This window comes from Anthonomus grandis, chromosome 15 (genome assembly GCF_022605725.1).
Source record: "Anthonomus grandis grandis chromosome 15, icAntGran1.3, whole genome shotgun sequence".
Classification (NCBI taxonomy): domain Eukaryota; kingdom Metazoa; phylum Arthropoda; class Insecta; order Coleoptera; family Curculionidae; genus Anthonomus; species Anthonomus grandis.
The window spans coordinates 10,709,392-10,734,820 of NC_065560.1; the positions used below are offsets into that span (position 1 = coordinate 10,709,392).

The following is a 25,429-nucleotide window of genomic DNA, read 5'->3' on the forward strand; positions in this document are numbered from 1 at the left end:
CACGCATTTTATTTTAATTTATTCAGCTCACACAGGTTTATAAAGCCTATAAGGACTGAATTCACATTAGTAAATAAATGCCTTTTTGGTTGTTCATAATTAATATTCGTGGGCATGTGTTTGGAGATGTATTAGGTGGTATTAGATTTGCCGATGTAAAAATCAAACATAACACATTCACATTGACACAAAAAATCGTGGGTCTACAGAAATAATTCTCAGTGAACCCATGTCCGCAAATGTGTCACGATGCCACTACGGCCCTAAGACGCGTTTAAATTTAGAAAAAAAATTAATTATCTAAATAAGATCTGGTGCATTTATTTTTACCTTTTGTATATGATACCATCACAACAATTGTTCAAAATGTCTTCCTCCAACCTCAATACACCGATTTAAACGCCGCACATGATTTCGGCGGACTACACTAAAAATTTGATCCTCGTTTTGAATGATTTCAAATGCTGCTGTTATTCGTCCAATTAAGTCTAGCTCTGATTCTACTGGAATTTCGTAGACTAAAGACTTTACATGTCCCCATAAGAAAAAATCGAGCGACATTAAATCGGGGGACCTAGGAGGCCAAGAAACTGCTCCACCTCTGGCAATCTAACGGTGCCCAAACCGCTGAGCCAAATACTCGCGTACTTGTACAGCAAAGTGAGCCGGCGCTCCATCATGCTGAAACCACATTTGCTGTCTAACGTCTCTGTCTAACTGTCCTGTTAACCGTTCCGGTAGAAGGTATGGCACAATTAAATAATCATCAACAATGCCTGCCCATACGTTGACAGACCAACGATTCTGATGTTTTCTTGGAGAAATTGCATAAGGATTTTCTTCGTCCCAAACATGGTTATTCCTACTATTAAAAATACCGTCTCTTGTGAAAGAGGCTTCATCCGTACACAAAACATATCGTAAAAAATTTGGTTGTGCAATGATGTGATCCAGAAGCCATCGACAAAATTGAACTCTAGGATGATAATCGGCTGCAGTCATACCTTGAACTTTCTGGATGTGGTAAGGATGGAGTTGTTGCTTGTGTAGTACCCTCCAGACAGAAGCGTTACTCGTATTCGAATTCTTAGCGACGTCACGTGTGCTATTTGTTGGTTTATCGGCAACTCGCTGAAACATCTCTTCTTCAAATTCGACCGTTCTTACGGTTCAAGCAACACCAGAATCTTGCATCTTGGTCTTAAACAGGCAGCTTGTCTCAGCGAGCCGCCGATGAACCGCAATAAACTTTTTGTATCCAGGATGCTGTCGTTCGGGATAACGTTCATGATACAACCGCCATGCTGCTCGTGCATTGCAGTTTGTTGCTCCGTATGCCAAATGCATATCCGCCAATTCTTGATTGGTAAAGTTTTTCATTAGCAATAAATGTTTAAAAATTGTAAGCTATAAAATTTTTAAAGATGACATCGAGAATTGACATTGATAAGCGTTGATTTTAAACAATTTTTGCTATGGTATCATGTACAAAAGGTAAAAATAAATGCAGTAAATCCTATTTAGGTAATGAATGTTTTTTATAAATTTTAACGCGTCTTAGGGCCGTAGTGGCATAGTGACGCATTTCCGGACATGGGTTCCTATACTCAGATGGATTCTTCTGTTGCACTGAACAACCCCCAGAAGTTTGATTACTGAAATACCCTGTATTAGATTTTCAAGTTTCCTCGATTTTGTAATTCGTGATTTATCAACGGCTCGACTGACTTCTGACATACAGGTACATGCCGCTAGCTAAATTTTCCTTTCTAAATTTTAATTTTTGCTCACCGATAGATACTGATACATGCAGATAGCCCATACCCTCAGAAAGATTTTTATATGATCTTTAAATGGTTTTGCTAATTGTAATAATTAAGCCATAGATCTTATGGGATCTTGGGTTTGTATCCTGTTTAAACTTGTTTATTTATTGAGAGTGTATCTATTTGTCTATTTTCTTTTTTTTTTGAACTATTTTAACTACGTTTAGATTAAAACAAAATGAACGAATTCATTCAGGATTTTAATATGCCTTAGCACATATCAAAAGTAATAACCATACCTTCTGACTTTTTTAAAGAAGTTGAATATGCAAATTTGTTTTCTATATTTCACTGCAATATTAGGAGTATAAATAAGAATTTTAATGATATGCAAATTGTCTTGAATTCGTTTTAATATTACTTTGCTGTATTGGTGTTTAGCGAAACTTGGCAAATACCAGACATAGATTTCTTTAATATTAATGGTTATGATATTATATATAATGATGGAAATATTAATAAGAATAATGGTATTGTGGTCTATATGAAGAGCGAATACAAGGAAGGTCTTACATTCGAAATTTAAAATATTGGATTAATTAAAGTTATAAATTTATATATCAAAGTGTCAGGACGAAAAGTCCTTGTGCAAGCAGTTTACAGATCACATGAAGCTTATCCTAAAGAATTTAATCACAACTTGAATTCTTTTTTAAAGAAATCTGAAAAAGCAAATTATAAGTTTTTTATAGGAGATGTAAATATCGACATAAAGTCAAACAAAGATATAGCGTTTGATTATCTAAACACAATGGCAGAACACGGAAACGTGTCATTAATAAATGATTCTAATCGAATACAGAGGGGGTCAAATTCATGCTTTGATCACATATTTCTTAAAGGCAACATAGAACGACATCCGAAATCTTTTATTTTAAAAAATGACATTACAGACCATTTTCCTATAATATCTTGCTTGGATATCAAAAAATCGGCAAAACCGATAAGAGATAAAAGTAAGAATTATTACGAAAAATTAGACGACTCTAAATTTATAGACTTGTTTAGCAAACTAAACTGGGATTCCTTTTATAAAAAGCATGACACCAATGAACTTCTAAATCACTTACTTGACAATATAAAACATTGCCAAAATTTAGCCACACAAAAAATTAAAATTAATAATAAACACAAAAAGCGAACTCCATGGATAACAAGCGGTTTAATAAAGTCTGTAAATACAAAGCAAAAATTATACCAGGAAACTAAAAAATTCCCCAACGACATCGAAAACATCAATACATATGAAGAATACAAGAAATATTTGGAAAAACTTATTTATAAAATGAAAATAGAGTACTATAAATCTCAAATTACAGATTCAAATAAGGTCCCTAAGAAGTTATGGAAAGTAGTTAATTCATATGTAGGTAAACCCAATATGAAACAAGAAATTACTCAGATTTGTTCCGAAGGAAAAATTATTTTTAAATAAACTCGAAATTGCTAATGAATTTAACACCTACTTTTCAAAATTAGGCCAGGATCTGGCATCTAAGATACAAAAACCTTTAAATTTTCCCAGAAACTGTAAAATTAATAATAACAACATATTTCTAAAATCCCCGAAAGATGCGGATGTAGTAAATGTAATAAAGCAGCTTAAGCCTAATAAAGCTCCTAGGAAAGTCGGTATAACAACACACCACATAAAACTTGTTGGCTCTTATATTAATAAATCGCTGATTCACCTTTTTAACCAAATTATTTTAACAGGAAATTATCCACAGGATCTTAAATTGAGTATAATTAAGCCACTGCACAAAAAAGGAGACAAAACAATTGTATCTAACTATAGGCCAATTACTCAAATTTCAACTATTTCAAAGATTATAGAAAAATTATTGAAAAAACAAATATCCTCTTTGTAATTTGAAATTGAAAAATATTGAGGAAGCTCAATCCATTAAATATCTGGGTGTGTATATTGATAATTTATTAAAAATGGAATATACACATCGAGAATGTCATAAAAAAACTTAGAGTAATTATATTTAAATTTAAACAAATTACGCAAATACTAGATACGTTTCAAATAAAGGTAATATATTACTCATTAGTATATTCTCATATTAAGTATGGAATTTTGGGTTGGGGTGGGGCCTATGATGTACATCTAAAGAAGTTGGAGATAATGCAGAAACTTTTCCTAAAAATAATGTTTGGCAAGGAAAGGCGATATCCAAGCGATTTACTGTACAAAGAAAACCGCTTATTAGATATTCACCAAATCTTTTGTTGTAAGATGCTAACAAGGCAACACAAAAAGAGGACCGAACTACAAAACATTACACACGATCACAATACTAGACATAAAAATAATAAGATAAATAAAACTGCCAGGACATATAAAAGAATTGGGCAAAGATCTCTACAATTCTTGGGATCACATGTATACCACTTCATTCTACAGAACTTACGAAATATTTTGTATATTCCATCTTTTAAAACAGGCCTAAAAAAATGGTTACTGGAGCAAGGTAGAACAGCTTGCATAAAGTATATAAACTTATATAGATTCTAAAGATAATTAACAAAAATAATCAAGACAATTTTGAAGTTAGATAATAGTGAATATTGGGATCAATGCGTGGGAATTCATTCATTGTATTACTGGGGTAAGGAGAGAAAAGAGAAAAAAGAAAGTGAGAGAAAGGGGAAGGAGAAAAAAAACTACAATAAAATTTTGATATATAGACTTAACGCTAACATGAACATTCATTCAATGGGATAGATTAAAACAGGAAAAATAATCCCTAATATAATGGGGCATTCATTTATTATTAATATAAAGTTTGCTTATTGTTGTATATATTAATGCTATTATTAGGTATTGGGTAAATTTAAGTTATAACTCTTAACCCACGCACAAACCACTGGTTTCAGTGGGGTTTACTTGTTATTTATTTCTTTTCACGCTTTAAAATTAAGGAAAGTAATATAGGTTAAATTGTAATTTGGAAATAAATAAATAAATAAATCAAATAAAAATAGTAAATAAAAAAAAATAGTATATTTTCGTTGACTTCCTCCCGCCTAAATAATAATCTCCCGAATACTATGGGCATGAAATAGTGATTGACTAGTAAAGTTCTACCAGGAATATAATATCGTGGTCTCCAACAAATTTTATGAACTTTCTAAAAGAAGACTGTAGACTAGGTGAGCGCTTTCTCATGTAATAGGTGGTGTCATATTGTGTCATAAAGTAATGGGAAATCCTCAGAGCCAAACGAGGGTAAAAAGAAAAGTTTGTCTATTTGATTTTTTTTTGATTGAAGATATTTTAAAAAAATCCAGGCATATTTTTAAAATTAATAATCCAACTAATTTCAGCGACCTTAGACCAATTTCAATTATCCCGGTCATCGCTAAAGTATTGGAAAAGTTTATACAGCCGCAAATTTATGACTTTCTCACCTCCAATAATATTATTCCGCATAAGCAATCTGGGTTTAGAAAACAGCATAGCACGACATCTGTCTTACTAAACGTTACCCAAGAGATAATTTCTGCAATGGATAAAGGTGACTCCACAGCACTTATAATGCTTGATTTTTCCAAAGCATTTGACACCTTGGATCATCATTTGCTTTGGGCAAAATTGGCTTATTATGGCTTTGATAATGTTTCCCAAATGTTTTTTAAATCCTACTTATGCAACAGAAGGCAAATGGTGGTCTTGGAAGATCAGACTTTTTCAAATATCAAATATATAACATCTGGAGTACCTCAGGGATCTGTTTTGGGACCTCTCTTATTTCTGATGTATGTTTCGGATTTGTTTAAAGTTGTAAAATACTGCCAGATCCAGGGGTTCGCGGATGATATGCAAATTTATCATTCTTTTAAAGCGAATCTGTATTGGAGGCATCAAATAAAATAAACGACGATCTTTCTAGAATTTCCTTCTTTTCCTCTAAAAATAATTTAAAACTCAATCCTTCAAAGTGTTGTGTTATGTGCTTTACTTCTAACAACAAAAAAAGAATAGCATTGGACGGTTTAAAGCTTTTTGTGAGAGGTAATCAGCTAAGTATGGTTAAATGTGCAAAAAATCTTGGATTGCTTTTGGATGATGAATTGCACTTTAAGTTACACGTTTCTAATGTTATTAAAAAGTCATACTATTCTTTAAAGCCATTGTATGCAAACAGAAATATAATTAATTTTAAGGTAAGGAAAAAACTGTGTGAGTCTTTAGTATTACCTATTATGAATTACTGCAATATTGTTTATTATCCATGTTTAGACAAAATCACTGCGTACCGTTTGCAAAAGCTGCAAAATCAATGCTGCAGATTTATTTATGGACTAAGAAAGTATGATAGAGTCTCTGCAAGGCTGTGTGAACTTGGTTGACTGCGCGTGGAAAATCTATTCTCTTTGCAAATGGCGGTTTTTGTGCATAGACTGCTAGCGTCGTCTACTCCTCCCTACCTCCGCAAAAAATTTACTTTTCGGAAAAATTTACATGATGCAAATCTGAGATTTATAAATAAGTTGTTAATTCCTAGATATCGAACAGCCTTCTTTCGTCGTAGTTTTATGTATAATGCTGTGGCAATTTACAATGACCTTGTTCCGCATCCTATAAAAGAAATGTCAGTAGCGGGTTTCAAGAAAAAACTAAAGCTGCATTTTTTAACAAAACAGAATAGCTAAATTGTCAGTAGGTATTTCTTATTTTATAATTTTTTGATTTTTATGGACCAATGGGTGTATATCTGTTTATTTTTATATTAATATTAGTGTTACCATTACAAATGTTAATTTTTTTCTTTCTGTTGTGCTATCTAAAATAATTTTGCTTACTTTTTTTAAATAGGTTAAGTAGATTAGCCTTTGGCTAGACTTCGCCTATGTACACTATTGAAAAGTACAAATAAAGCCATTATTTATTTATTTATTTATTTATTTATAGTAATGTTAGAGATTAGAGTAATACCTTCACAATTTACTAGGTCTTTTGTGAGGCAATCGTAGTTATATATTCTTAGTTCTAAATGCTATCATTAAGGCATATCTCAAGAGAATCAAAGTATTCATTATTGCAACTGGTTTTGTAAAGTAAAATTCAGGGTAAGGGAAATGTTCGTAGAAAACTTATATCCTGGCTTCGAAACTTGCGAGAGTACCTTGGATGCGCTGCTGAAGATTTGTCCAGAGTACCAGCTTTCTAAGTGGGACTTTTTATAATGAACTCTATTCAGTGCGACAAGGCACTTAGAGTGAGATAGTTGGGCGAAAGTAATTATTCTGATTGAACCACCAAACAATTTTCTTTTAACTGTGTAAAAATCTCGATTTTTTGCATTGTTTAAGAGGTAATGAAAGCCTTTTTCTTTATAAGTGTAAATTTTATAATAAGATCAAATTATCAAATCTTATAATTAAAATATTTATTGGATATTATAACAACCTATTGGAAATAGAACTAATTCGCTATAACGCTGCGCGCAGTCGTTGCAAACTGCCGTGTGAAGATACCTTAACAATTCGGCAGCAGCCACTTCTTATCGCATAACCTCACACGTCACATAATCACGATGCAACATAACCACACATTTTCATGCTTGTTTATTTACTTCTGACTTGTGATTGAACGAACAACTAAACCTGGAATTTTGGGGCTTTATTATACCAAATTTTGTCTAATAAACTTTTTAACCAATGACGACCGAAGAAAATTCAGATTCCGGACCCAGTGCAAGTAACACATCAAGTATAGAGTCCAAACACAAACCTTCTAAAAGAGGTATAATTTATCTCTCCACAATTCCTCCTTATATGAACGTTACTAAAATTAGGGAGATATTTGGACAGTTTGGAAAAGTGGGAAGAGTATACTTGCAGCTTTCAGAAAAAGGTATGGTAAAAAACTTATAAATGTGTTAAAACAACAATTCAAAAGATTAGTTTGGTATCAACTTCATAAAGATAAAAACATACAAATTTAAATGACTGTATTAACAATAAAGCCTTCAAAAACATCTTAATTCTAGCACAACTCTCTGACTAGGGTGTATTGAAATTTATAAATTTTTTCTCTTCTTTTAGAATCAGCACTTCAAGATAAAAAGAAAGAAAGCAAACGAAAAATAGCAAAAAAATTCACAGAAGGTTGGGTTGAATTCGAAAAAAAAGTCGTAGCAAAAAGGGTAGCATCTCTATTAAACCAAACCCAAGTCAGCACAAGAAAAAAATCAAAACATTATGACTGCCACTGGAATATAAAATATCTTTCAAATTTTAAATGGACACATTTACATGAGAGACTTGCATATGAACGAGCAGCAAGAAGCAAGAAACTTAAAGCAGAAATTACCCTTGCTAAGAAGAAGACTAACTTCTTCACAGCTAATCTGGACAAAAAGAAGAAAAATGTGGATGTTGTAAATAAGGAGTTTGAGAATATGGATGATATAGCCACTGAGGCTGGCATAGATGTCGAAGAGGACAAGAAGGAGAGCAGAAATGAGTTTTTGCAATCATTATTTTCATAATGTTTAGGGTATGACTTGTACATAACTATCAGTAAAAATATTTTTTTAAGGTTTACCATATTTTTTTATTTAATTCATTATTTATGACCATGATTAAAAGTAAGTAACCTTATCGCTTATGAAAAAGGCATCTAAATTCTTCATTACAGTTTCTACAACTTCATCACTGGTATGTTTGCCTCCAATGTCATGCGTTTGGATTTGGTCATCTGAAAGAGTTTTGGTAATAGCTTCATCTAATAATTTTGCATGCTTATAGTGTCCTAAATACACCAGCAGATCTTTGGAAGCATTCAGCATTGCAATGGGATTAAGATTGTCTTCATCTAAAAAAAAATTTCTTTATCAAATAAATAAAATAAAAAAAATAAAATAAACTTTATTGTATGACATAAAATAAGAATACCACACAAAGATGGAAAGTACCGCTACGCGTATTTTAATAACCACCGTGCTTAAATATCTAAACCTAAAACTAAGACTGCTAATATTCCTACCTATTTATTCATACATATGTATATATTCAGTAAAATAATTATGTGTCACAATAAATTATTTCATATATTGCTCTCCCTTATATAGTCCTTAACATTATGCTTAAAAGTAGTGTGACTTACTTCCTTAAACTCACAGGCAAGATATTATAAGTATAGATCCCTGTGTAGGCAAAACAAGATTTAAAAAATTCAGTGCGATGCTGAGGAATAGAAAAAATATTTTTAGGGCGAATATCTACTGAATGGGCATCTCCACGGCCCATCAAAAACTACGACCGATAAGCAGGCTCTTTGAGATTTTTTACTTTATATACTAGACTGCTAAGATTTGCAAATCTTCTCTCTGCCATATTTAAAGTATATATTTCTGAAATATGCTGACTAACATGATCCCTGCGTGAAAGATCTTTAGTAAACCGCACACATGAATTTTGTATTTTTTGAATTTTATATTTGTTAATTTCAGTTAGGAATGGACCGTATACAATATTAAGGTAGGCAGGTATACTAAGTACTAGGCTTTCAGTAAAAATTTTTTTACTAATTAGGGGTAAGACATTTTTGAATTCATACAGAATTTTGAGTTTGTGATATGATTTTTGACATGAGCATCAAATTGCAACCTGCAATCCATGTGCAAACCAAGGTTTTTTACTTGATTAGTCCACTTAATTTCAGAATCGTTAACTTTAAGTTTTACGGCTGTGGAAGTTTCTAAGTTTCTCTCATTTTTAGAAAACAATATAGCCTGTGTTTTTTTAGAATTAATAAATAAGGAGTTTTGACTAGCCCAAAGAGAGATACACTCCAAGTCATCATTAATGAAGGTTAAAGCAGTGGACAACTCATTAGCCGGGGTTGAACTATAGATTTGTAAATCGTCTGCATACATATGGTATTTACAGTGTTTTATGTGTTGAATCAAATCTGATGTAAAAAGTGTAAATAAAAGTGGCCCCGGGATAGAGCCCTGAGGCACACACTGCCCACAACCCTCCAGCTTGAGATGCTCACTGCTCCCTCAGCATCTGTAATTCTTACTGCCTGTTCCCTATTTCCCAGATAGCTGCCAAACCATCCATTAGCCTTTAGGTTATAATGATTTAATTTAGCTACTAAAAGATCAGTGTTTAAAGTATCAAAAGCTTTGGTCATGTCAATGAGCACTGCTGGGCAACAGTGACCATTATCAAAGGACCTTGCGATATCACTAGTTATTTTCAACAAGGCCGTGGCACAACTGTGGTTAGCCCTAAATCCCGACTGATATTTAGGTATTATACATTTAGGAAGAAGATAATCTAGTATTTGGGTTTTTACAATTTTTTCCATTATTTTGGATGGAGTTGGCATACTAATTTGTTGGTATACTAATTGGCCGTAATTCACCCACAGAAGCTGGGCTGGATACTTTAGGAACAGGCATTATGAGAGCCCTTTTCCAGATATCAGGAACAACGCCAGCCATGAAAGACGAGTTTATAATATTAACAAGAGGGCCTAGACACGTCGAAATACAAGATTTTAACATGCGTATAGAAACTCCGTCTATCCCAACCGCACCGCTCCCAACACTGTTCAAGGCCCTAAGCACCTCAAGTTCTGTTACAAGTCTAAATGTAAATGGATCAGAATTTATAGATGAGCTAAGAAAACCATTTAAAAGAACAGGATCAACCTGTGCAAATATCTATAAAATAATTATTTATTATATTTGGTTCTTTAATGCTACTTGGAATGGGAGTAAATTCATTATTAATAATTCTCCAATTAGCAACTTTATTCCAAAAATCTGTACTAGAACCTTTACATTTATTTATTTCATTAGAAAAATATGCCTTCTTTTCTAATTTTATAGCCTTATTGACATAATTTTTTAGATCAATATAATAAGTTCTACTAGAAGCAATTTTTACTGAGATTGCAGTTTAGAATTAAGTATTTCTACTTTAGTATTAACATCGTCAGTCTTATATAACTCACGCCAATCTAGATGCTCTAAATAATATTTAAATTCTTCAGAGTTAGTCAGTGTAAAATCTCTTTTATATATCATAGTCTTAATCGGCCTCAGTTTATCACATTTTATAGTACAGAATACAGCCTCATGATGATGATGATGGGTATCACACCATGATCCTTGACTAGGTTAATATTATTTACAAAGATGAGGTCGATTAGAGATTCACTATTTACTGTTATTCTAGTAGGCTTATCAATAATTTGAGTTAAATTAAAAGTCGTAAATATATTATATAAAAATTTACATTCTACAGTGGTGCTATTTAAAATATTAATATTAAAATCTCCTGGACATATAAAGACGTCACAGGTACAAATCTAAAAATAAAAATTTATATTTTAAATTTCTCTAAGTTTGTACATTTGTACTGATCAAAAATTTGGACCTTGTGGCACACCACATCCTATCAAAATTTTGCTGCTATCTTAACTTGCTCGTAACGATTTTCGATACATGATTTTAATAAATTAATTGGTATTCCTCTTATAGGTTTAGCTCCCAAGCGTTCCAGTAAGATGCGGCATAGTATCAAAGGCCTTAGCCAGGTCTAGGAATATTATCATACATTTTGTGTTGGTGTTAAAAGCATTAATTATATCATTGGTTACTCTGATTAAAGCATCCTCAGTTCCCATACCTGTCTTATAACTATACAGATTTGCATTAAGTAAGTTATTTTTATCAATATAGCTACTCAATCTCAATTTAATACATTTTTATACAACCTTAAAGTAACTGTTAGTGAGAGCTATGGGTCTGTAATTTTTCAACTCATTCCTTGCGGTTGATTTATGAAGTCATAAATAAGTGAGTTATAATGATGCTTTACCTAAAAATGTCAAATGTCTTGAACCAGCCTCAAATAAAGCACAACCCGGTCCAAAGTTTTGGGCAGACATGAGTCCAGCACCACCAATCAATCCACAAGCAACATTAGATAAAATATTTCCGTAAAGATTTGGGCACACCAATATATCAAATTGCTCCGGGTTTTGAACCATTTGCATAGTGTTATTGTCAACAATCATATCATCTATAATCAATTTGGGATAAAACATTCCAACTTCTTTTACTGTTTTCAGAAAAAGACCATCTGAAAGTTTCCTATAAAAAAAAAAGAAAGCTACTGAAAAGGCATTGCAGTAATAAAAACTGAATTACATAATATTAGCCTTATGCACAATTGTAACCTTTTTCCTATTTTCCTTCATGGCAAATTCGAAGCACCACTCTGCAAATCTTTGAGTATTTTGTTTTGTGATTATTTTTAAGCTTTCAACCACCCCTGGTTTAGCCGCATGTTCCAACATGGCATATTCACCTAAAAATAAACAAACAGTAGTATGCACTAATGCACAATAAAATTACTAATTTCTTAACTTATAAAATAAAACATATGTTTTTTGCAATCTGTCTATTGTGGTGTTGATATATTGAGGTCAAAATTTTTGTATTTTTTAAACTATTGAGTTCCTTGCCTTAGTGGGATATAACAGGTTCAGTTAATTAGGAGCACCGCATTCTCCACTACAAATATAAAAGTTTCTCGGACACCTTAAATTTCTCATGTTTGTACATTTGTCTTGACCTTAAAGCAACTGTTAGGGAGAGCTATGGGTCTGTAATTTTTTAACTCATTCCTTGCGGTTGATTTATGAAGTAGTATAACTATTGTATTTTTTAATATTTCAGGGTAAACTCCAGACTCAAAGATAATATTTACCAGATGTATAAGAGGTTCTATCAAGTATCTGTTATATTTCTTTATAAAACTATTAGATATGCCAGCATCAATATTTGAATCACTGTTTCCCAAATATCCAACTGCAGTAATAAATTCACTCCAAAACAGGTTTAAGAAAAAAATAATTTTAGAGTTATTTTCGGGATTAATAATATAGTTTTGAGGTATTTTTATTTTAGTGGCTAGTTTTTGGCTTACCGTACTAAAGTATTTATTTAATTCTTCTGATATTTTGTGATCTGTTATTACCGAACCTGACTCCCCCATGATACTAGTTATTTTCGGTTTAGCCGAATTTTGATTGGTGGTTCTTTGGATTGGAACTTTTTTGGATTTTTTTTTAAATTTTCAAAAATTTGCTTAGATTATTTAGCTTTAGCTTTACTCAGTACTTTTGTCATGATTTTTCTGTAATTTACAAAAATTTGTTTGGCATTTAGATTATTTGGCTTAATTGATATTTTTTTTAGCCTATCTCTCTCTCGTATACACCTTAATAAATTACCCATCAACCAAGATTTCCTCTTTCTATGATGATAAATTAATGTATGATTTTAATTTTTCTATTAATAAATGAGCACATTTACTTGGTTCTTTTTCTTTAAATATACTTCCCCAATTTTCTGATCGAAGAAATACATTTAATTTTTGATCATCAATCTTCTTTATATATTTATTTACATTCCAGTTTCCTTCTTTTAAGATGATATTCAGCAAAATAGGAAAGTGGTCTGAGTGTCCGCCCTTAATAATATTTGCATTTTTTTTTGATGGTTCTATAAAACAATGATCTTAACATAAATTGTATGTGACCCGTCTATTCTAGTAATTTCATTAATATTGCTTCTAAATCCTAAAGATGAGAATACATTTAAAAAGAGGTATTTATGCAATATATTTTGATTTATTCCCTTTATATCATTATTCGTGTTACCGCAAAAGTTTTCTGTTTCTATGTTTCAAGACAACTCTCGAGTAACTAACAGTTCCTGGACTCAAATCGATTGTCATCTAATCATTTTAGTTTTTTTTATTAATCCGTCCATGTATTACTTTCCAAAATACCTTGAGTCCATGACTTATTAAAGATATTTTCTATTCATGATAGTTTTTAGCTTTTGTGTATAGATTAAGACTATTGGCTTTTGTGGTTTTTGGGATAGAGCAGTAACTAACATATAGGGTTGCCTGTTATTTTTTAAAGGTGTATTCACATAAGCAGTGACAATACCAATTTATCCTATCAATTTCTAACTACCATATCACATAATATTATATTTCATAATAATAAATATCCTAAACCTGATGGAAACGTACTATATTCTTGAAGAAATTGAACTTAATAATCTAGACTTTTGTACCATATTTCTGCTATACTATTTTCCCAGATTACTGGAAGAAAGTTTTCTGAACCTTATTTTCAAATCAGGTTTCAGACCTCTGTAATTTCGGTTCATCTGTATACTCACTCTTATCGGCTCATTTATATATACCCTGTGTATACATGTTAATATTTGAGATTTCTTATACCGAACCCTTTATGGGCTTAACCATTGAACTTCTACAGAGCTAAACCTTTTACTCATATGGACTTTTTGGTGGCTGCCTTGGATAAAGGTTGGTTGGATATTCTCAAAAGTTTTTTACTTATTTACCGAATCGTAGACAGTATCTTTCTCAATAGAATCTTTTAGCTGTCCCGTTTCGTTCGTTTGCTGATGATTGCGACTATACGACATGAATAACTTGACTGGCGCATAAGGCATTATGACAGGACACTGAACCTTTCTATGAATGCAAGAATACTATAACGAACTTTTATTGTTTAAAAACTAGCATAGACTAACTACAAAATTTCTGTAAAGGTTATCTGTCGTTAAAAACTTTGAGTAACTTGAGAAAAAATTTTGAAAATGCTGTTGGTTGTAGTAAAATATGAAGTTAACACTTCACCACCGTTAGGATGCTTTTATTTGAAGGTATCTTAAATATGCATTTTGTTTTAAATCTCTAATGTAGTGCCTGTTCACCTTCAGGGAAAAACATCTCTTGAATTGCTTCATATAGTTCTTGTTACTTAATCTTTTACGTTCACTTTAAGTTGACGTCTCCTAAATTGCTCTCAATAAAAACAAAACCACGTTTCATCATCAATTACAAGACCGATATAAATCTTTTATTACCTAATTCATAAAATGAATAATGATATTAACAATTTTAGCTGAAGAACCACGAGGCAAACCAACATCATCAAAAATTGTTATTTTCTATTCTAATTTATCTACTTTAAACTTAAAAAACGGATGATACCTTCGGTGTTTTGCCGACAAATATATAGATCCATATTAGAATATTTACACTTCACGTGACGATAACTTTTAACGTGTACTACGCAGACGTAAAGATCTAGTCGCTGCCTCAGAGTTACGTTGGTACTTACTTGGAGTTTCGGGCTTACTATATTACCCTAAAAGAAGCATATTGGCCAAATGTTGCAACACCTAATAATACATACTTTAAGTGCGACTCCATTTCGATGAATCGAAGTGAATACAAGTTTCTCAAACTGACGTATATCGTCTTCGGACCCATTTAGAACAACTTCTTCAAAATCTACGGGCGCATGTACTGCTTCAAATACATCTTTTACGTAGTCCATTAATTTTGGACCAGGGGGCGAACCTTTATTAAATAATCATTAAAATATGTATTTTTTTGAATTAAGATATTAAAGTCTTAATCTAAACACACAAAATCAGGAGGTGACTTGCCACTGGCAGTGGCTCTGATGATGGCATGAAACAGATAGTTTCTTTTTATATCTAATAATTAAATGGTATATCATAAATGGCTGTTCAATAAAAATGAAAATATTAAAGTTATATTTTGAGGATAAAATATTCTGACCTGGTATCATCGTAACGATATTTCTTCCACCATGTTTTACAGGGCGTCCGGGTGAACTCTGTTGGAGCACTCTAGCTTTTGGTATAGTGGTACCCGAAAAAGTATCTGATGCCAGCCTACTAAAATGGTCAGGTTTTGCGTAAAATCTTTTAAAAATCGTTGTTACATTTTGTATTGTTTTAAGAAGCATTTTGTGTTATTTTTATCTTGAATAAGACAAGTATAACCTATAGAGATGCATTTTTGACATACTTGTGGTATGATCAAAATTGATTTCTTAATGAATTAATTTAATTAGGATACTGATAAAATATAATGGTAAAATATTATTTATTTAATTCAAAAGATTATTAATTATCTATTAAATAGGTAGTTTTTTATGAGGTAGTATTAGAAGTTACCTAAAATTCTATTTTCGATGAGAAAATGTATGCTTAAAGGTGCTCATTGATAGTCGCATTTGGCTCCTGAGCAGTGTTCCTGGTGTTGCTTCTAGTGCTCCGGTGATCATCATGGCAATATATGGCCCATTCAGTGTTTAGTGTTTCATTCTGGGAGTCTAAGATTCTTCACACTATTATAGCAACATTACTACACATTGAAGTTTTAACAATATATGGAACCCGAACATCTTTTTACTGCTCAAGATAAGGAAATTGTTATGCCACAATATTGCTGTAAATAGTATAGCATGTCATCTTTTTAATGATTGTCTTCTATATCAAAGAAAATTGCTAATCAGTATATCATACGAATAGTCAATGAACGTAAAATTTTTCAAATCCTATAAATTAACGAATATTTTCGTTTTCAATAAGATTGAGACATAAAGTCGTTAAGAACAAGTATTGTAGCGTTTTTTACCGTTCGTTAAGGTGTGAATTAAAATTCTTGACAAATATAATCATTTATTTATTATTAATAAATTATACAGACTGCAAGGATTTATTTAATTACACAACTACATTACAAAACACGATCAATTACGACTACTAGAAATATTTATTTGGTACTATTAATGTCCGATTTAAATATCGCGCCAATTTGCCCAACTGAACTTCAACCGATCTGTCAACTGCCCTACCAGCGACGACGCGGTATCTTATATACTCGGCAGATCACTGTCCGGAAGATTCGCTAAGCTACCATGCGTCTTCAGAGATGTCCGGTGTGCGCACTTGTGTCATTTCGAAATCTCGAAGAACATCTGGTAAAACTTATAGATATATCATTTATGTTCAGATCGACATAAAGTGCACAATTCCTTATACATATTATAATATAGGAATATTATGGATTTGGCAGATCTATCTACTAGACTCCTAAATTTGTTTTAAAAAGAATAAAGAGTTTCTTTTGCAAATAACGAATATCCTATCTATATTAAGACCTTGTTCTTACACAATTGTATAGTTGGATAATCCAAAGCAGATGTGGTTAATTTGACAATTCCAGTTTATCCTTTGATCCAAGTAAACACGCAAGATTTTCACTTTGTTAAAGCTATCTGTAATGTTTGGTTTGGGTATTCTATTAAATAAATTAACTATTATTATCTTGTCTTTAATGAGATTAAGCATATTTCTTTCATACTCCCCATCAGGATCTAAAAGCCTTAAAAAAACAGATGTTTTATCTACAAACTATTAACTGTAAAGATCAAGTTCGTTCTTTCACTGCAGATGAATGAGTTGATTTATTTAATGTGAAACTTATGTGCATCATCATTATTCAAGAATCTTCTATTTGTTGAGAGAGTTCGTGATGCTGACATATATAAATCTTTCGAAAATATTAAAGAATGCACTGAGAATAGAATAAATTCGCCTATATTCTCTATACCCTACCTGTAATATTTTCATATCTAGTAAAGGTATTAATTTTATTGGGTTAGTTTTTTAATAGGTGTCAGTTTTGCTGCTTTGAAAGCTAATAAAGAGTATTTTCCACTTTCTAAGCAAAGATCTAATATGGAATTAGCAATAGCTTTTATTATTAGGTATTCCATCATGTTCAACTAAATTTAATAAACAAGCTTTTGTATTTTGTAAGTTGCTTAGCAGTTCTCCCACTTCCTGAAGTTGCTATCATTCTTCTGATTTTTTCTCTCCACAGATCGAAGGCCTTTTCTTACATTTCTTTTTCTAGGTATGCTAACTACTGCAGTAGCTATTTTAACTAATTGAATATCTGCTATAATAAAAATAATATTTCAGCTCCCTGGTCAAACAGCTCTAGTACCTTCGGTTTTGGAGTCTATTAAATTTTTAAACTTATTTTGACTTGGGATAAGGTTGTATCACACAGTTAGACGCGGTGTTATATGAGTATACTAAATGCAAAATTCGGTATTTGACAAAAAACGCAAAAGTGATTTTATTTTACATTTTGACAGACTACACTGATATCTAAAAGATATACTACAATATTAGCTGCAAAAGTGCCTATTTACGTATAGTGTATTTGTAATCGCCGGTCAGATGCAAAACTGGGTATTTTCAATCAACCAATAAGAGCGCTAGAAACACTTGTAACGGCCGCATACCACGTGTTATAATTTCATTATTTTTAATTTTAGTTTGTTACTGTACTTGATAGTATAAACATCGTCTCGCAGTTTTAAGCCGTTAAAATTTTAATTTGTTAATATTAGTTTCGAAAAAAGTGTCTACTACTGTAGGAATGTATACAGTACAATCATGTGAAAAAGGAAAAATAAGAAAACGCGAAATAAATAAGGAAAACTGGAAAAGAAGGAAGATGCAAATTGAAAGGTAAATGCAATGTTTATAATAATATTGTTTAAACCTGCACAACAATAAGTATCCAGGAAAAATTAAATTTTACAAATTATTATAGTTTGTTTTTTTTTTTTAATTTCAGACATAAGCCACATGGTTTGCCGCAATACCCGAAATGTGCTCACAATAAAAAACCAGTGTTTTTGTGTCGGAAACTAAGCATGAGAGACATTCAAAGCTTCCAAATGGCGTTATATTCAAATGTTGACAAGGTAAAACAAGATATTTTTGTGCTACAATTTTGTGAGGGTTCAAAACCCAGAAAATCATTAAGAAATCATCATGGATTTTCCATAAAATATTTTGTTCCAACAATAACCAAGGAAAAATTTTGAGTTTGTAAAAAAGCTTTTCTCGGAATAACCCGTTTTAGTGGAGACAGGTTGGAAAGAAATGTAAGAAATTATTTGCCTTCTAATGAGTTGCCAAAAGAGCGACGTGGTGGTGATAGGGTTAAAAACAAAAATGACTATCTTAAGGATTTAATTAAGCAATTCATTAAAAATTTGGAATGCAAAATAAGTCATTATCAAAGAAATCGAACTACTCGTGTGTTGTCTTGTAAACAAAATCCTAATTTGGCCATAAAATTGTGTTTTTTTAGAACATATGTGAATAAAAATTATAATCTAAGCTTTGGTACCCCCCATGACTGATTTGTGTTCCACTTGTATTCAGTTTGAAGAGAAGTTGAAAGTGAACACTAATGACAAAGCTTAGTTAATTTTCGAATAACGTGTCCATAACTTGAAAAGCAAAGCATTTTATAAGTGTTTAAAATTAGACAGAGAAGATGTACAGCTTTTTTCTTTTGATTGCCAAAAAAATTTGGCTTTGCCTAAATTGCCAGATCAAAGTGCATACTTTTCTCAACAAATAAACTTTTATAACTTTACTGTGGTTTGTGACAGCTCTTCAACAAAACTTTCTTAAAATACAGTGTTTCCTTTGTTTGGTTAGAAACTGAATATTGTAAAAATTCCAATGCTATTGCCTCAGCTATACATAGATTTTAGAGAAACTACAAACAAAATTTTACTTTTTGCCGATAGATGTAGGGGGCAAAATAAAAATAGCACTGTCATGAGGATGCTAGCATACTGGCTCTGTTATGAGGCACCAAAAACCATTGAAACTATCGAGTTTACATTTCCAATAGTTGGCCATTCATTCATTTCTCCAGATAGGGTTTTTGGGTTGATCGAACGCGAAATTTAAAAAAAAGTGTGATAATCAATCGCCACGAATATGAGCAGATTATTCAAAATCATTCAAGGGTTCTTAGGCTAAGTCAAGACTGGACAATTTTTGATTGGAAAAACGCAGTGTACCCAGTAATAAAAAAGCCTGCCCAATGGCACTTTAAATTTAATGAAAGTAAACGCTTCGTATTTACACGAGAAGGTAATAGCACTCTATTAAGAGGAGAAGTGCTCTGTAAATCTGATTTGGGTGTGTTTATCAGTTGTAAAGAGAGGAAAAACCATTTCTCATTTAAAGCCTGAACAAATTCCTACTGGAGTGCATTGCTTAAAAGGAGATAAGTTCTCTATTTTTAATTTACTAAAGAATCATTTTGGATTGGACTGGGCTAGCAATCCAGAATTGGAATTTTACAAGGATCTTCAGAACGTAGTTCATAATTACCAACAGAGAGGAGCTGAAGAAGACCAACGAAATGAAGAAAATGAAAATGATAATAATGTGGTCATTGAAGAATATGAAGGACTTAGGATCTAACCTGTTTAAGGACTTTTGGTACTTTTTTGCATTTTTGTAAAAAATAAGAATTTAGAGAAATAAATTTTGTTCTTAAAAATTATTTAAAATTTGTGTTGTTTTCTTTAATAAACTTTTTCACAAAACATAGTTTTTGGTATTATTATTCTTTACTTTGCAAAAAATAAATGCAAAACTGTGTATGTTCAAATATTATTTCCTTTTTTCTTATTTATAAATAAGTAATGATTTAAAAAGTAAAAACAAATCGAAAGAATTTAGATAGACTCATCTACCAAACATTTTCCCAACTACATAACACTAAAAATAATTTTTTTTTACAGATTTTTGCGCTTCCTGAAAAATTGCTTCTATTGCAAATGTCGAGTTTTGCATTTAGTGTACTCATATGATCTAGTATCTCCAAAACTTAAGGTACTAAACTTAGTGGAAAAATGCAGAAGGCAGCTTGTTATACAAGAAATGATACAGAGAAAGCATAGATAATTATCGACCTATCAGCTTATTATCACACTTATATAAACTGCTCACAAAAATAATAATCAATCGATTGACGAACAAGATGGACTCATACTAATTAGTCGAACAGGCGAGGTTCCGTAAGGAGTTTACACTACCGACCACCTACAGTCATTTCGTATTTTATGTATAAAGATAGAGTGAAGAAAACAATTTTTTTGCTCTGCGATCTATTATATATTTTTCCCTTTTCCTTTAGCTTTCTGGTTGCCTTTCTCTGAAGAAACCCATAAGTAGAAACACGGGATGGCAAGTGGCATCTTTTTGATTTTTTGTTTGTTTCTGTGTTTGCAAAAATTTGACCAGTTTTCACACGTATTATAAATTAAAATTTTATTAAATTGGAAGAAAATAATTTAGAATTAGAAAAATAATGAACTGACCATTTCAAATGTATGTAATTTAAAAACAATTTTTTGTTTGGAATCTTTGGGATGGAATCCTTTTTATTCTAAAAGGGAGATATTCGCTAATAAAATATGTATAAAGTAATATAAGACTTAACTACTTACAGAAGTCTATATACTAAGTAACTAAAACCAACTAATATTAGAATTTTTTAATAGCACTCGCACATTATTTTTTACACTCTCTACCACTTCGTCACTAGAATGTGTTCCGCCAATATCTTGAGTGTGAATTCTATCTTCGGACAGAGTCTTTGTTATAGCCTGGTTGATTAGTTTAGCATGTTCATGTTGCCCTAAGTAATGAAGAAGATCTATGGACGCATTAAGCATAGCTATTGGATTTAGGTTGTCTTCATCTATAAAAATAAAGTTTAAACTCAAATAAAGGCATTATTAGAAGAGAATTTTACCTAAAAAGGTTAAATGTCTTGATCCAGCCTCAAATAGAGCACAGTTTGGCCCAAAGTTTTGAGCAGACATAAGTCCCGGCCCTCCGCTCAAACCACAAGCAATATTAGATAATATATTTCCATATAAATTCGGTGTGACTAACACGTCGAATTGTTCTGGATTCTGTACCAGTTGCATGGTAGTGTTGTCCACAATCATATCTTCGACAATTAGCTTGGGATAATCTTTTGCCACTTCTTTTATGGTTTTCATAAATAGACCATCGGAGAGTTTCCTAAAAAATAATGTATTTTTAATTCGGGCCAAAAAAAATCAATGAATTTGACTAACATGATATTAGCCTTATGTACTATAGTAACCTTTTTCCTATTCTTCTGGGTGGCGAATTCTAGACACCATTCTGCAAATCGTTGCGTATTTTCTTTTGTAATAATTTTTAAGCTTTCAACTACTCCTGGTTTTGCTGAATGCTCAAGCATGGCATATTCACCTAAAAACGGTAAGTAGAATCAAAATATTCATATAGTTCTTTTTAATTTTTATTGTTTTTTAAATTATTTTTTCGCATGTTTCTTATTTCTCACATCTCCTTAGTCGGGTTGAATTGGGTTCTTTTAAAAATATTATTTGAATATCTTCTTTATTTTATTTCATTTAAATTTTGTGGATTTTCTTAACTGCTTTATAAGGCACAATATTAACAACGCCGTGCAAACAAAGGATGCACCAGTATTAGTTGATAGATTAAGGGTGTGCTATACATAATAGAAGCGCATCGTATGGTTCGCGGAAAGAATGGTTTAGGATAAAATCAATGAAGGATATGCAGAGGAGTGAGTTATCTCATTATTTCATTAAACTTCAGAGCAAGGCAGTCTGCATATTATATTGCTACATTGCCCAGGAAGAAGTATGAAGAAAATTCCCGGACTGAAAATCCTGCAGATATGGTGTGAAATAAAATATATAGCTTAATCGAAAAAAGATACAGATCGTAGTTTTTAGCAGGTAAAACTAAAAGCCGGATTAAGAAATAGGTTACAAAACGGAACTCTACAAGTTTACTAGATGAAAAACTGAACTGACTTTAGTATTACCATATCTCAAAATGCAAAGCACGAAGAGTATCTGCTGTTCTTTGTCATTCCGAAATTAATACCATGACACATGCGGGCGATATCTCTGGAGACGCGTGGAAGGTTAACGAATCTTCCGGAACTTCCTGGCAAGTATATAAAGAGCCCGCGCTGCTAGAAGTTGAGTTCAAGTCAGAATATTACAAGCGGGACTTTAAAGAAGTTGCAAGAAAGTAAGGCCAAGTCTCGAAAAAATGGGTGTGTACCGAATCAGGAGTCAATAAGTCCATCGTAGTCGTAATGGACTACTTCAAAAAATGGCTGAAGACAACCTCTACCAAAGCAGTATATATATTTCAGTGTCGCCGAAGCTTTAATAAAAGAATGAATCTGCCGATTTGGTATACCTTTTGAATTGGTGAGATTTTTAATCCAGATGGATGCAGAACATCTGTAAAATGCTCGGAAGTAAGGAAACGAGGACTACTAAATACGAGCCTGGAATATTCACCTCTTAAGGTAAGCGGAAAAATAATGGTTGATGGGTCTGCTATCGAAGCTTCAAACATTCTAAGATGGGCTATACAAAGTTCTCGAAACCATTAACGATGTTCTTTACAGAATCGCGCTCGAAACGACTAGCAAACGTTTTACCGTTACAAATCAGTATCGAATCAACTTGCAAAGGTCGCTGTTACGCTGAGCTTCACCCGATAATACCTGTTCATTTTGGCTAGACAAATTAATGTAACTTTTAAGTTTAAGCCTAATTATTTTCCATAAATTCAATTATTTTATAAGATTACTGGTGTGCCAAATAAATAGATGTTCAAGTAGCAGAAGGGTGTTTCATTAATCTCAAATGGCCAAAGTCGAAATATAACATACAGTCCACGTCAAGGAAATCTCTACAATTCAATAACCAGATAAAGGTGGGCAAAAATTTGGAGAAAAATTCAGTCCTCGATTTGCATCCCGTTCACACTGGATGATGTTTACCTCATCTGTATGCCGCCAAGACGGTATATATACTTATGATTGCTCTAATAAGTGAAGAGGTAATGGGATTGTGCATGCAGGTATCAAAAATCTAGTTTCAAAATGATCAATACTATTTCAAATTAATACGTTAACTGCCATATGACCACGAATGCGTCACATAATTATACCTTACCATGTGACCGATATGAGCATCACACCTCGAAATTTAATTTTAAAGTTGTATACCACTCCTGAATCATGGCAACGATGTAATATGATCGAAGAGTAAAATGAATGGGCTAGGGAACAAAAAAATAAATTTAGGGGTTAAATTTTATATAAAAAATATTTTGCTTTAAAAATGCAAGCAACAATAACAGCCTTGGTAAAAGAGGGTAAAAGTACTTCTAACAAACTAGCGCTAAGCAACGTGATCATCATTATTTGAATGCCAGGTCATATGGGTAATAAGGGTAATGAGAATATAGATTGCTAAACAAGTAGAATCACGCGCACAACTGGACAGGATTGGATTCCCATATTAAGTAGGTTGTATAAGCAAAAATAATAAATAATGTACTATATGGGAAAATTAAAAAACTAAAGTCTATACATTAAACATTGGATTACGGAGATATGAATACAAGAGGCTAGACTGGTAATCTTAGAACTCAAGCTCTCCAAGGACGTTTAATAAAAGTCAAAATAGGCAGTTAGGGCTACAATGGTGAAAAGTAATTATCCCTAAGTTATAAACTTTATCCGCTTCTCAATTTAAAACACTACTGATCCTAATCTATTAAATACCTTCGGTGTTTTGTCGACAAATATATAAGTCCATATTTGGATATTTGCACTTCACATGTGGATAACTTTTAACGTGAACAATGCAGACGTAAAGGTCAAGTTGTTGCCGCAAAGTTACATTTGCACTTACTTGAAGGTTTGGATTTACTATGTTACCCTAAAACATTATTTATTAAGCTTCTGATTTAACACTATTTTATTTTAATTTTCAAACTACCTTTAATCCAACACCATTACGATGAATCGATGTTAGTACTAGTTTATCAAAGGCTTCCATATCATTTGGAGATCCATTAGAAGTAACTTCTTCAAAATCAATGGGAACATGAGCTTCTTTAAACACATCTTTTACATGTTCCATAAGTTTGGGTCCAGGTTGGTAGCCTATATTTTTAAACAATGTTATGCAGACAGAATAAACATTTTCTAGTTATTCTCACCTGGTATCAGAGTCACAATTTGTCTGCCACCATATTTAACTGCTTCTCTTGGCTTTCCTATATTAACTACTCTGGCTTTAGGTATAGTTTTGCCCTCAAAAATATCTGCTGGTAATACTGAATAATGAGGTTTGGTGAAAAACCTCTTAGGGACTTTTGATAAGTTCTTTACCACATTCAGAACCATTTTATAGGCCAAGTATTTCTAAAATCACGGCACCTAAATGTCGTGATGCTATTATGCATGTACAAATATTGAAACCAGTTGAATTGCTATCATTAATTAGCCCGCCTAAGTTTATTATGAGATATTAATTTGTTTATATTCTGATTATTCGAAGTCTTATAAGTGTCTCGCGCATGTTATTGAATGAATTTAGAAATGTTGATTCAATTTTTATCTTTTCTATAGTTATCTATACCGCTTCAAAATTGAAGTGGTTATATTCGAATATTAGGATTTTGTGCCTGTTACTAAAGTATGAAAGATAACTTAAAAAGTGAAAGAAAAAAGTTTAAAAAAAATATTACGAAGGCTTAAGAAAGGAAATTTCAAATATGTAAAATTTACTTATTGTTCCCTAGAACATATTATGTTTTATAACTGTAGTCATGGAATGCAAGATTAGCGACATCAGAAATTACAAAAAAATCGTAAATCAAACAGAAAGGATCAATTAGACCTTGCTCGATAGAAAACGCGTGTTACTTCACAAGTACAATAAAGAGCTGCGAAGGAAA

At 32.0% G+C, this 25,429-nt stretch overlaps 3 protein-coding genes across 3 annotated transcripts; 1 reads left to right on the plus strand and 2 right to left on the minus strand.

The window, feature by feature from the left end:
* The first annotated feature begins 7,393 nt into the window (after positions 1–7,393).
* LOC126745051 (uncharacterized) lies at positions 7,394–8,387 on the plus strand. The gene is made up of 2 exons (XM_050452732.1): positions 7,394–7,695; positions 7,887–8,387. The coding sequence occupies exons 1-2, from the start codon at positions 7,500–7,502 to the stop codon at positions 8,330–8,332; spliced, it is 642 nt and encodes a 213-aa protein (XP_050308689.1). The 5' UTR covers positions 7,394–7,499; the 3' UTR covers positions 8,333–8,387.
* Positions 8,374–15,743, minus strand: LOC126745050 (isocitrate dehydrogenase [NAD] subunit gamma, mitochondrial-like). Its single transcript, XM_050452731.1, has 6 exons — positions 15,504–15,743; positions 15,112–15,278; positions 14,907–15,063; positions 12,014–12,173; positions 11,682–11,956; positions 8,374–8,658 (listed from the first exon to the last, which is right to left on the minus strand). Exons 1-6 carry the CDS (start codon positions 15,691–15,693, stop codon positions 8,426–8,428), a joined length of 1,182 nt encoding a protein of 393 aa, XP_050308688.1. The 5' UTR covers positions 15,694–15,743; the 3' UTR covers positions 8,374–8,425.
* Positions 15,744–16,402: 659 nt separating this feature from the next.
* LOC126745243 (isocitrate dehydrogenase [NAD] subunit gamma, mitochondrial-like) lies at positions 16,403–25,004 on the minus strand. Its single transcript, XM_050452995.1, has 6 exons — positions 24,689–25,004; positions 24,466–24,632; positions 24,249–24,405; positions 21,715–21,874; positions 21,384–21,658; positions 16,403–21,329 (listed from the first exon to the last, which is right to left on the minus strand). Exons 1-6 carry the CDS (start codon positions 24,873–24,875, stop codon positions 21,097–21,099), a joined length of 1,179 nt encoding a protein of 392 aa, XP_050308952.1. The 5' UTR covers positions 24,876–25,004; the 3' UTR covers positions 16,403–21,096.
* Positions 25,005–25,429: the final 425 nt, after the last annotated feature.

Bases quoted from the DNA above. Each gene is read 5' to 3' on its own strand.
- LOC126745243 (XM_050452995.1), bottom strand. From the start codon at position 24,875: ATGGTTCTGAATGTGGTAAAGAACTTATCAAAAGTCCCTAAGAGGTTT. The intron at 24,406-24,465 runs GTAGTTTGAAAA...ATAATGTTTTAG, and splicing joins GTAATGGTGTTGGATTAAAG to GGTAACATAGTAAATCCAAA. The intron at 21,659-21,714 runs GTTAGTCAAATT...ATTATTTTTTAG, and splicing joins GTACATAAGGCTAATATCAT to GAAACTCTCCGATGGTCTAT.
- LOC126745050 (XM_050452731.1), bottom strand. From the start codon at position 15,693: ATGCTTCTTAAAACAATACAAAATGTAACAACGATTTTTAAAAGATTT. The intron at 11,957-12,013 runs GTAATTCAGTTT...TTTTTTTTATAG, and splicing joins GTGCATAAGGCTAATATTAT to GAAACTTTCAGATGGTCTTT. The intron at 8,659-11,681 runs GTAAAGCATCAT...ATTTTTTTTTAG, and splicing joins AAGACATTTGACATTTTTAG to ATGAAGACAATCTTAATCCC.
- LOC126745051 (XM_050452732.1), top strand. From the start codon at position 7,500: ATGACGACCGAAGAAAATTCAGATTCCGGACCCAGTGCAAGTAACACA. The intron at 7,696-7,886 runs GTATGGTAAAAA...CTCTTCTTTTAG, and splicing joins CTTGCAGCTTTCAGAAAAAG to AATCAGCACTTCAAGATAAA.